This window comes from Bradysia coprophila, unplaced genomic scaffold (assembly GCF_014529535.1).
Source record: "Bradysia coprophila strain Holo2 unplaced genomic scaffold, BU_Bcop_v1 contig_235, whole genome shotgun sequence".
In the NCBI taxonomy this organism is placed as follows: domain Eukaryota; kingdom Metazoa; phylum Arthropoda; class Insecta; order Diptera; family Sciaridae; genus Bradysia; species Bradysia coprophila.
Window position 1 is genome coordinate 375,520 of NW_023503496.1, and position 12,646 is coordinate 388,165.

Sequence of the window (12,646 nt, forward strand, 5' to 3'; positions counted from 1 at the left end):
AAGTTCAAGAAGTTCGCGGAACTTTTTAGTCTTCAAAATTCAATGCGAGATAAACTTTGAGAAGGGGTGTTGGAGTAGGCAAAGTTTCTACGAGAGTAGGCCATTGCAAATTGTAAAATAATTTTCATCACTTCAATAAAAGCTATTGTACATTCAAGTCGACATTCTGTTTGCTCTGTAAATTAGTGATCCCCGGAATACCAGATTCCAATAGGGCCAAGGAAAATACTACGCCTAACGCCTTTCCTATTGGTTTTTACTAGGTCGTGTAAAAGACCTTGCTTGATCTACAATTAAAAACCAGGAGAGTGTTACTCGTTTTATTGTGATAAATTTTCCTTACAATCTAATCGTATTTATACCCTAAACTGTGACTACTCGATATGATTTAATTTAAATTACAGCGAAAACGTGACAAGGGCCTCGAGATTAAAAAAGGGGTCATCGAAAACAAAACGGTAATCTATTTAAATTCAAGTACAGTGAGTAAATCTCTAAAATGTTTTATTTCAGTATATTTAGCTAATCCTTCTGTCACTTCTCTTGACAGCTTTTTACGTTTTAGTACGTTTTCTCTCCCAGTAGCAAAAACCCAATCCCAGCAAAAAAAGAAACTATATCGAATGCCGCAAATGCATTTGAAAACGAACATTCGGTGAAATACTTTTTTATCACACCAAATGTTTATCATTTTATACAAATATGTTCATCTTTATAATAACATCGGTGAAAAAAAACCTAATTTTGTCATGCAAAAATATAGATAAAAATATAGCAAAAGAAGACAGGATCAAGCAACGTAATATTTTGTCTCACATAGAAGTTCAACTTTCTTGTAAGACAAATATTACGTTGCTTGTTCCTGTCTTCTTTTGCTATGCATGCTCGAAAACAAAAGTAAAATTGACAAATTTATCAACCTCAAAAATATGTTGTCGATTTATATGCATTTTTTATGCATAGCAAAAGAAGACAGGAACAAGCAACGTAATATCTGCCTTACAAGAAAGTTGAACTTTTATGTGAGACAAAATATTACGTTGCTTGATCCTGTCTTCTTTTGCTATGCATAAAAAATGCATGAGAATCGACGACATAGTTTTGTGGTCGGCAATTGTGTCAATTTTTATCTATATTTTTGCATGAAAAAAATTAGGTTTTTTTTCACCGATGTTATTATAAAGATGAACATATTTGTATAAAATGATAAACATTTGATGTGATAAAAAAGTATTTCACTGAATGTTCGTTTTTAAATGCATTTGCGGCATTCGATAGTTTCTTTTTTTGCTGGGATTGGGTTTTTGCTACTGGGAGAGAAAACGTACTAAAACGTAAAAAGCTGTCAAAAGATGTGACAGAAGGATTAGCTAAATGTACTGAAATAAAACATTTTAGAGATTTACTCACTGTAGTTTGCCATATATGTTCACTAATGGAAGTGTTCTCAATTTCTCAGTTGATGAACAACGTCAGAATCAAAAATTATTACTAAATACAGAGCTGAACCAAGTTTTGGTATTCTTGCTCAATGCTCGACTGAAAGTAAAACAAAAAGACCTATTCTCAATGAATCTTTGCATCGCGCTCCTATTGATCAGAATGTTTTCGATTGTAATTTTGATTCGATTGCGTTAAAAACACGAATGGTTAGATCATATAGATGGTGTATCTGGTATTGACCCCTGATTACAAAACAGCAAACTTTTAGCGATTTACGGGATGAATTTAAGTAGTATATAGAGTATATATATATATATATATTAGTATAATAGCTTCGCGCTGTGGGATAGTGCTAATGTTAGAAATAGTCCGTTGCGCAATTGTAACGTTAAAAAGCACTTCGCATATGTCAGAGTCACGGATGTTTGCAAAATTTATGCAATCAACCTTAGTATGGTGAATCTGTTCATGATGTGTCTGAAATATTCTTAGTAGTTGAATAGCTGTTGTCTCTTTCTAACCAATGTATTTGTACATGTGAATGAATGTGCCTCTAGAAGGTTCTAAATTTTTTTTTTTAATCAAACAAAAAATACGTGTCCAATATTTTTTCGCTCCGGACCTAACCAACACCATTTTGGGTACAAATTTGACCATAAAAATATCCCTAAGAAGATGCTTCAATTTCTCCGGATTTTAAATGATCTATAGCTCGTTGAACTTGTATTGAAGAGTACTTTCGTTTTTGATTTTTTTATTCGGTTCAGGATGCAAAAGTCAAAATGTTCGCCAATATATAGGTTCCTTAGTTCTCCTGTTCTTTTTCTTGTTCAGGGAAGGAGTACGAGCGTCACGAACTCCGCGATCGCTCCGTTCATGATACTGATCCAAACATATATTTTTGTTATCCAAATTTTTTTTATTTACTTTAACGTTTCGTTCAATGGATCCAGTGGATCATTCACTTCGTCAATAACGATTGTGACTCAAATATCTTACAACATTGCAATTATAATTGGTAGAAGAATCAAAACTTTAAGAAATACTGCGAAAGCAGTCTCTCCACTACTGTACATACCTCTCTTATAATTAGTAAAAATTCGAATGCCACCGTCTTCATTCTTCGTGTTTCCAATATCATTTTGATTATGTCCACCGCCGTTATCGTCGTCGTTATCGTGCAGGCAACATGTTAGACGCATCGAAACCGTCGAATCACATCCAGGCTTTTGACCTATTTCTCTTCTCGTTTCTCTGTATTCAGGTGGACAGGATTTTTCCGACTCAGAACTTGTGGGACAGGTCATGTCGAAACAATATGGCAGATGTGCTTTTTTGCAGCAGTAAACCTTGGCCTCAGAGCATCCGACTCTGGTGCGATCCAGTTCACGATAATTTTCGGGGCATGCTTTATCACCATCACAAGCGGTGAAGAAGCATTGAGGACCCGTACCAGATGGGCAACAATAGTTTTTTTGTTTGGAATCAGAACAGCCTAGAGTTTGATTTAAGCATTTTCACACTGTGATTCTGTTTGGCGACACACATATCAACTTACCGTCACGCGTTTGGGTGAGACTATCATGACCATATGGACAAATGGGGTGATGGTCGCAGGCTGAGTATCGGCAAGCGTGGAATGTTCCACTGAAAATTTCACCATATGCAGCCGATACTGGTCGAAACGAAATTAATGTGACCACCATAGCAACTATAATGTGCAACAGCTTCCAAGAATCCGAACAAATCATTTTCCGAATTTATTTACACTCTTCAATGTCGAAGAAACTTTTCGATTGCTTGAATTTACACTTATCTTGTGCTCCTCTAGTTATAAACAAAAAAAAAGTATCCAAAACCTTTCCTCGGAAAATGCGTTGTGGTATTAAGATATAACCTTTGACACAATAAAACAACAACTGATCTCGCTTCATACGCAAAATGCCAGTCAACGTGAAATTAAAAATTAAAAAAAACGAGCCATCAGGACAGTCGGAGCGTTTGCTGCGACTGAGCCCCGTACAAACCCGTATATCTATTGCGTACGTGACCCTAGTGCGTCTGTCACCCTACTTTGACCGTAAGCCTATTGCGCCGGTTAATGTAGTTAAAGTAAAATTATTATGTAATATGTACATCTTACAAATTGCGCATAGCGCAATTACGAAGCCCCGTACGACGTTCCTTTCAAATGAAACAAAAATTTCAAATCGCCCTAAAATTTTATTTTTTTGAAGGGCCTAGTATCGGCCTCAGTCCGAGGACCCAAATTTAAAATTTTTTTCAACTACATTCTATTCGGCCTTTGATTACCTCCCAAATGAAACAAAAATTACGAAAAACGGATGAAATTTGCTCGAGTTATATGTAAAATACACATAGGGCCCTAGTATCGGCCTCAGTCCGAGGACCCAAATTAATTTTTTTTTTTTCAACTACATTCTATTCGGCCTTTGATTACCTCCCAAATGAAACAAAAATTACGAAAAACGGATGAAATTTGCTCGAGTTCTAAGTAAAATACAGATAGGGCACTAGTAGCATTTCACTTCTAAGGCCCTAACTCACGGTCCACTCACCCGATTTTAAAAAACTTTTTTTTCCTGGATTGGTATTGACAATACCTATCATTTGCCGTGTCATTTACATTTCCATCGTTTTATTTGCCATAAATATCACCAAAAGACCTTAAATCACTTAGGTGGCCCTAACTCACGAAGGGCCGACCCGAATATGCCCATCTTCGAACTTAGCCTCACTATTTCGACTATCTTTCAGGGAAAAATTTTTTTTTTGAAATCGGATTTGATTTACTCAAGATATCGACGTGACAGACGGACAGACAAAATTTTTATTTTAGATTCGTCATTTATGAACATAGGCAAACACTTTGCCCTTACCGTCTGCTTCGAATTCCATCAATTACACACGGCATCGTAATCCTATAAGCCTCTTTGTACTTCGTACGGGGTTAAAAACTGAAGATGCGCTCTCAAGAAGCATCGTCTTCATTGGGAGTGTTCATTTAGTATGTCGTTAGCACTTTTTTCTGCAGCATCGTTCTAATACTTTGTTATTAATGCCACTGACTCAAAGCAAAGAGAAAACAATTTTACAAATTATTTTCAATTAAGTCTTTAGTGAACGATCGCCCAATTAATTAGAATAATTAAACTTATCCAACGAGAAAAAATGCCTTACGAATTGAACATAAAAACAGAATAATGAAAGAGTAGACAAACGAAAATGTGTATTATTACGTCATGCGTCGTCATCGACGCTATGAATAATGGTTACAATGTCAATTACACACCACACTTCATTTCCCATTGATTAGAATTATTTTTTATTTGGAATATTTTTTTGGACTAGTTGTACGCTTGTTATAACGTGGGCAAGCCAAACGTGGCCTAAAAGTCGTGTTAGGGGTCATTCATAAATGACGTCCGGTACTGAGGGGGGTCTACGATTTCGGACACTCCATACAAAATTGGGTCAAATTTGACCAGTTTTGCGTGACGAGGGAGTAGGGGGGGGGGTCTAAAACTGACCAAAAGTAGTGGACGTCATTTATGAATGACCCCTTAAGAGTGATTATCGCGAAATCTTCGAACAGCTCTGGGACAAGGGGTCACGGATATTATTGAGTTATAGCTCATTCGATTTGTTGAACTGTTGCGAGTAAAACGTAGTACTACGGTTGGTGAAATTTATTTTGTTGTCGACGATTGAGGTCATGAAATAAGGGTCTTCCAATAGAGCCCCCCCAAAGGGTCTTGTGATTAGTCGATGGAAACAATTTTGAGAAAAAACTTTTTTAGCTAGCCTTATAGACCTTGAAAAGACGCACATTTTGAGTATACACACCACCAAGTAAAAATAGCAACATCAACAAATACACACCATCAGGTCCATGTTGACCTGTAGGTGATATTAGCCATTTTAGGTGAAAAAATAGGTGATTAACCCTGACCGCCAACAGTGACACAAGTCCGTGACACAGTGCCGGACTGGCTCCAAAAAGCCTTTCGGGGAAAAGTTCCAAAAGCCCAACTTTTCGGGGGACCATTTCGTACTAGGCCCATGCGACTCTGAGTAGAATATAAGCTCTAGGAAATATTTTTTAGTTCGATTTCATTAAAAAATTAAGTAATTAAGAGGTAATTATTTTGACGTCCATGCAAATGATTTCACATTATCGCCAATGTTTAATTCAAATCTTAATTCATTCCACGAACATTGACCGTAATGCCTGGAGGTGTTGTTGTACAGATATGAAAGAAGGATCGATTTCTTATTTTTAGTTAATAGAAGTTAAAAGTTAACTTTTAGCTATTTGAAAACTCAAGAACTTAAGGTTGCACGAACCGAGTTTGCTTTATATTTCCAAAATCGACAAAGTGTGAAGGAAAGACAATTTTTAGCCCCGTACGAAGTACAAAGGGGCTTATAGGATTACGATGCCGTGTGTAATTGATGGAATTCGAAGCAGACGGTAAGGGCAAAGTGTTTGCCTATGTTCATAAATGACGAATCTGCAATAAAAATTTTGTCTGTCCGTCTGTCCATCTGTCCGTCTGTCACGTCGATATCTTGAGTAAATCAAATCCGATTTAAAAAAAAAATTTCCCTGAAAGATAGTCGAAATAGTGAGGCTAAGTTCGAAGATGGGCATATTCGGGTCGGCCCTTCGTGAGTTAGGGCCACCTAAGTGATTTAAGGTCTTTTGGTGATATTTATGGCAAAATAAACGATGGAAATGTAAATGACACGGCAAATGATAGGTATTGTCAATACCAATCCAGGAAAAAAAAGTTTTTTAAAATCGGGTGAGTGGACCGTGAGTTAGGGCCTTAGAAGTGAAATGCTACTAGGGCCCTATGTGTATTTCACATATAACTCGAGCAAATTTCATCCGTTTTTCGTAATTTTTGTTTCATTTGGAAGGTAATCAAAGGCCGAATGGAATGTTGTTGAAAAAAAATTAAATTTGGGTCCTTGGACTAAGGCCACTACTACGGCCCTATGTGTATTTTACATATAACTCGAGCAAATTTCATCCGTTTTTCGTAATTTTTGTTTCATTTGGGAGGTAATCAAAGGCCGAATAGAATGTAGTTGAAAAAAAAAATTAAATTTGGGTCCTCGGACTGAGGCCCTTCAAAAAAATAAAATTTTAGGGCGATTTGAAATTTTTGTTTCATTTGAAAGGAACGTCGTACGGGGCTTCGTAATTGCGCTATGCACAATTTGTAAGATGTACATATTACATAATAATTTTACTTTAACTACATTAACCGGCGCAATAGGCTTACGGTCAAAGTAGGGTGACAGACGCACTAGGGTCACGTACGCAATAGATATACGGGTTTGTACGGGGCTCAGTCGCAGCAAACGCTCCGACTGTTCTGATGGCTCGTTTTTTTACTTTTTACTGATTTACTGAAGAATATAATATCCCATAAAATATCACGACTCGTGAGAATTACGGCCCTCGCTTCGCTCTGGCCGCAAACTACACACTCGTATCGGAGTTGTAAAATATTTTGTTTGATTGTTGGAATAATGAATTTAAAGAAAATATTCAGAAATTAATTGAGAATGACTTATCTTATATTGCCTACAAAGAATGATGGTTTAACGTTTTTCATAAAATTTCCTACACTTTTCAATCATAGTGTGCTCATTTGATAGCAGGCATTTTTCTGCCGTAAGACATTGAGTAAAAAACATCTTTCTTTGTTAGTCAACTATCGAATTTGTTAGTCAATTATCAAGTTGTTAGTCCAACTATCAGATTTGTTTAGCAGTTCACTAACAAGAGTTGTTTACCGGTTAGAGGCTGCGCATTTACTGACGAAATTTTTCTTCCTACATGTTTCATGCACATTATCGAAAACAAACTTAAGATGATTTGCTCATACTACGCAACAAAATCAAATTTCATCAAAGTAATCTTTTTCGATTGAGGCTATAATCAACAGTGTAAAATGCTGTTTTTCTGGGATAGCTTCCGGATCCTTCGTCCCACATAGCCCATCTTCGAACTTAGCCTCGGGATTTTAATTCCACACATTTAAAATAAAGATTCATCCAAATTGCTTGAGAATTACTCAAGTTATCGTGCCTTGAACGAAAAACTGTCACCCACATTTAACGTTTTTCATACCATTTCATACATTTTCAATCACAGTGAACAGTGAACTTTTTTGTCACCCACATATTTCGGTATTTTCTGGTGTAAGACCTTGACTTTCAGTCAAGGGAATAATCAGCTAAAACAGCACAATTTCGGTCCAATAAACAAAAATACAAACATTGCATTGGTTACCGAGGAAAGAATTGAACAGCGAAAGCTGAATACTTCCGCTTCGGAAATGTTGGTACTTTTCACAAGTTTCGGTTTCATGGTCGGAGATTTGATTCCGGAAGAATCTTCAGAATGGGACGTATATTTGACAATGCGAGAAATCATAAACTATGTTGCAGAAAAAAGTTCACAAAAACACTCATTATTTGTTAAGAGATCTTGTAACTGAACACCACACATTGTTCAAAAAAAAAAAAAATTAAAAGGGACTTGACACCAAAACTCGAGTCTGCAAAGTTTAATTGTAAATTTTCGAAGGCGTAAATAATTTGAAATTGGTAGCATGGAATTAAATAAAGAATTTGTAACGTTTTATTAATTGTTTATTTCTTCTTGAAAAACTTCCTTCTTGATCGATTCCATAACATTTGGAAATTACATTACAGCGCAACAGTATAAGAATATGAGAGCTTTTGATGTTCAATTTCACAATACTGCTCAACTGAATATTAATCTTCAGCAAAACGGTACTATAAAGACGTATGATATTAAACGATCTGTTTGACATAATGTCTGCCAAATACAAGTTCTGAGTTGTCACATAGGTAAGTTGGTGGATTAGAGTGTTGGAGGTCGTGAGTTCTAGCCGCGGTAGGCGCACTTTTTTTTCAATTTAGTTCATTTAATTTAACGTTCTAAATAATATAACGATGAAAAATGATGAATTTTAACTATATTTTCTGTAAAAAATCTAATTTTGGATCAGACAATCAACGTTCGCTCAACAGTACATTAATACAGCTGTGCTGTAAATATTCCTGCTACGTTAACATAATGTACTTGTCGCGAATTTGTACAGTACATTTGTACAAGACTACAGCTGAGCTGGACAAGATTTTTTTAGGTGTACAAATAATTTTATACACTGCTTCATTCTTGACTGGTTGAAGTATATTTCGGGAACCTGATTTATACTGGAAGGTAGTGTAAGAAAGTATAATTTCAAATCCTATTATACACTGATCCATGCTTGATAAATCAAACATAAATTTTGTTTGACGATATTATGGGACGTCGCGTCGCACCATTAAATCTTCGAAGCAACAGACCACCCATGCTTGACTGGTGGAAGTATATGTCAGGTACCTGATTCGTACTGAAAAGACAGTGTACGAATGTACTGATTCTTCAAATTTTTTCGAAATTCCGAATATGAAAATCTCAGTTTTTCGGAAAACGATAAATTTTAATGGATTTTTTACGACTTGCTATCCCTGTAATGTCGAATTGTGTATAAATGAAGAGCTGGAAAGCATCATAGGATGGATTCAGTTTAGTTGTCACACTCGACCCGCAACTGGTAATAGAAAAATTGACCATACTAAAAAAGTGAATTGTGTTTTGTGTGTAAGCTAATAATTTTAATAAAAGTGTTTGAAAATTTAAGAAATGATTTTTAACGTTTCTTCAGCGTGTAGACACTTATTCAAAACCGAAGAGAATTGATGCGTTACATCTTTCGAATAGTGAGTTCGTCGAAAACCAAGGCTGTACGTGTCCAGTTTGTGTAGGTCACCTAGATCTCCATTTTATTATCTACGCCAGTTTCACATACAAACAAATTTACCAAAATCGAATTTTTATGGTGTGGTGAATTTCTAGTATGAAACGTTGTGTGTCATCCGTGCATCTGCTTGACCTCCCCTAAAGTGCACAAAATCGATTTCCACTTTACTTTTCTATTTTTGCTATTGAACCAACTGAGTCAGTAACGATAGAGGGTCTCATGGTGATTGATAAGACTAACGCCCAATAAAAGTCAAGTTATGCAGCCCGTCATTTGCGTCAAAACCCAAGTTGCACTATTAAAATTCACTGAATTACGGTGAATGCAGTATGTTGCTTCGTTAAGTTACCAGCTAGTGGTGTGGTAAATTCGATTACGTACAAACTTAGTATGTGCAACAACATTAGTCACAAGATATTGTGATGATGGCAACATTACAAAAATGAATTCACCTGAAAGTCGGGCTGGTAAGTTTAGCATAATAATATAATCAAATCGGGGCTCGGCTTACTGACCCGCCAATGAAACGGTGATGATGTAATCTTTTATACACTTGCGGACAGCTTGAACGGATGATGCACAGTGAAGAAATAGTATTTTGCCTAACGCATGCTAAGAGGCTTTTTTAGCGAACGAGAGGTGGAGGCGAGTTCTGGAATCGAGTTCGCTAAAAAAAGCCTCTTAGCATGCGTTAGGAACAACTTTTTGTTTATAGTGTGTCGGAAATGAGCGACGAAGTCACGATATTTCGACACTACATAAACAAAACCAATAAAGAGTTTAAAGAGACTGTCAAAAGGAGTGTCACACCCATCGAACTCAGTTAAATTACAATACAAATTTTGACGTTTCACCCATCGAAACCAATTGTTTCATTTTCTTTGTTTTTCTCTTTTAACAATCTATATACGTGGATGCAATATGTCGAGACACTGTTGAGAAGACCATAAAAACGAATAACCAAACTTCGGTTAAGTGACGATTTATTCTTGGAATTTTAAAAATCTCAATTAAATTTCACGACATGTTGATCCCATGTTTCTCGTGTTACTGCAACATTGTTCGAATGTGGCCCTGGCGCCTAGCGTTTCACAATGAAGAATCGTAGCGTATTTGTAGCAGTAATGACTGACTCCACAAGCTGCAGTTGCTTGTCCGGCAGCTCTGGTATTCATGCCTAATCTGGTGCATTTACATATTTCCTTAGCGTGAACGGTTCCAAGGATCAAAACCAATAAAAGGATGATTGTTGTTGTGGATTGCTTCATTTTTCGACTTTTTTCTGAAGAGTTGAGGAGTGACTTATAACTGAAGTAAGGGTATGCTTCTTATTCAAATGAACACTATGAATACGATCGGAGTGATCGCCGCCTTTTATAGAACAAACATTGTTTGTGTGCTCAGCAAAATTGTTGTTGATATGCTGTGTAATCGATACAGTTTTTTAATTGTGAAATGTTCAGTAAACGTATCAAGGGCACTTATCGGAAGTATTTTCATTTACTATTTGTATAGCATTTGACATTTCGTGGGGTTACGTGGGGTTATCTTGACTTATTTATTATACGGCAGCTGAATGACAGTATTGCTAGGTAGGTAGCAGCCAGTTAAGATGTGGAACGCAGCGAATATTTTTTTATTAACATAGATCAAAATCATTATTGTGGTAGTTGCGGGAATCGTTAATAAATTGTACAGTGGCTCATCGTTGACGATAAGCACAATCGCACATTTAAAAAAGAAAAGAAAATCGAACTTCCGAAGATTGTTCTGTTCAGTAAATGGACAATATGAATAAACTCGATAGAATGAACGTTTTAAGTCTGCATTTTTAAAGACGACCAGTCCAAAAGAATTAAATGTTTAACTCTTTTTCGGAATTATTTTACGTAAAAACTTTACCACATCGGTTACATAATATAAAACGTGACGGTGACACTATTTACCCTGTAACTATAAAGAAGTCTTTAACTCCATCGCTAGAAAACAATAAGAAATACAGCTAAATTAGCATTAAAAATAACAGAAAGCAAACACTTTTGACTGTTCCTGGCATAGACTTGGCACATTTGCCACATTTCTTGGATGGAAACAGAAAATAAGCCGCCGGTCAAGCCGAAGTCGAGCTTTTTTGGTCAAGTCGAGCCGCCAGCCGACAAGGTGGTAAAAAACCAGCTCAGCCGACTTAAAACGGCTTGAAAAATTAGAAATATTTAAAACAAAAACAAGAAAAAAAATAAAACTTCAGAACAAGAAATATTAGGCAATTAATTTTTTTTTCTGTAAAGTAGAAATATAACAAACTAATTTGAACAATCATCTGAATTAGCATTTAAGTTTACCCAACTTGTATTACGATTACCCCAAGCACACAAAAGTAAGGTGGCGGAATCAAAATAGCCTGGTAAGACATATTTGGATGGAAATGATTCGAAAACATGTCAACAAAGAAAAGGGCATAGCAGGGTTAGCATGTAAAAAGTGCCCCCAAAGGAACTAAAGCATATGATACATCATTCGAGAGGTCTTGGCCCAGAACTACTTTTAGTGTAGTATCAAACTCCATAATGGAGTTATAGCGGAGTTATTGACGAAAACGTGAATTTTGTTTTTCACTTATTTCTCTCTAGTGGGTTGACGTAAAAATCTGTAAAAATTCTCAAAAAATGTCTGTATGAAGGGTAACATCTGAGATTTTTATCTGATTTTTTGGACCCCTATTTAAGGGTGAAAAAATTCAGAGAAAAATTCTGCGATTTTTTTTTTCGTACGTTGGAGGTACAGAACTAACTCGGTATTTTGACCATTGATTGGTCTTATAGACATGTATTTTGCATAATTTTTTCAGATTTTTCAAAATGGTGGAACATATTCAATTTTTCGAAACAATTTTTGAGTGAATTTTTTAACCCCAAAGGAGGTGTCCAAAAATTCTGCAAATAATCACAGATGTTACTCTCCGTCTCCATACAGACATTTTTTGAGAATTTTTTCAGAATTTTAAGTTACAGCCAACGGGAGATATAAATTATGGACAAAACTCACCCTCATACCCAAAAACTCATTCCTAGCGTGCTTTTAAGGGCTGATATTCTACCAAAAACCCCGTTTTGTTAAGTCCAGTCAAGTTGCCGATCATATCTGATAATAATCTGCAGTTTTATGGAATTTTCTTTTTCGGTCATGTTAGGGGTGTATTTTTACCTGTGGAAAATGCGTCCTCGATATGACCGAAATTTTTTTTTCATAAAACTGCAGATTATTATCAGATATGATCGGCAACTTGACTGGACTTAACAAAACGGGGTTTTTGGTAGAATATCAGC

The 12,646-nt window shown here is 36.0% G+C and overlaps 2 protein-coding genes and 1 long non-coding RNA gene across 4 annotated transcripts in view; 2 read left to right on the forward strand and 1 right to left on the reverse strand.

The window, feature by feature from the left end:
- LOC119077315 (fasciclin-2-like) overlaps positions 1 to 12,646 on the forward strand; it is a 385,563-nt gene that overhangs the window by 287,862 nt on the left and 85,055 nt on the right. The gene's annotated exons all lie outside the window — the stretch shown is intronic.
- LOC119077344 lies at positions 2,351 to 3,420 on the reverse strand. 2 transcript variants are annotated; one of them, XM_037184530.1, is made up of 3 exons: positions 3,249 to 3,419; positions 3,002 to 3,217; positions 2,351 to 2,938 (listed from the first exon to the last, which is right to left on the reverse strand). In XM_037184530.1, the coding sequence occupies exons 2-3, from the start codon at positions 3,192 to 3,194 to the stop codon at positions 2,439 to 2,441; spliced, it is 693 nt and encodes a 230-aa protein (XP_037040425.1). In that variant the 5' UTR covers positions 3,195 to 3,217; positions 3,249 to 3,419; the 3' UTR covers positions 2,351 to 2,438. The 2 variants fall into 2 exon arrangements, with proteins under 2 accessions (XP_037040425.1, XP_037040426.1); XM_037184531.1 differs by having other exon boundaries at positions 3,002 to 3,420.
- On the forward strand, positions 11,795 to 12,551 carry LOC119077353. Its single transcript, XR_005087776.1, has 2 exons — positions 11,795 to 11,872; positions 12,001 to 12,551. It is a non-coding gene; the product is annotated as an uncharacterized LOC119077353 (long non-coding RNA).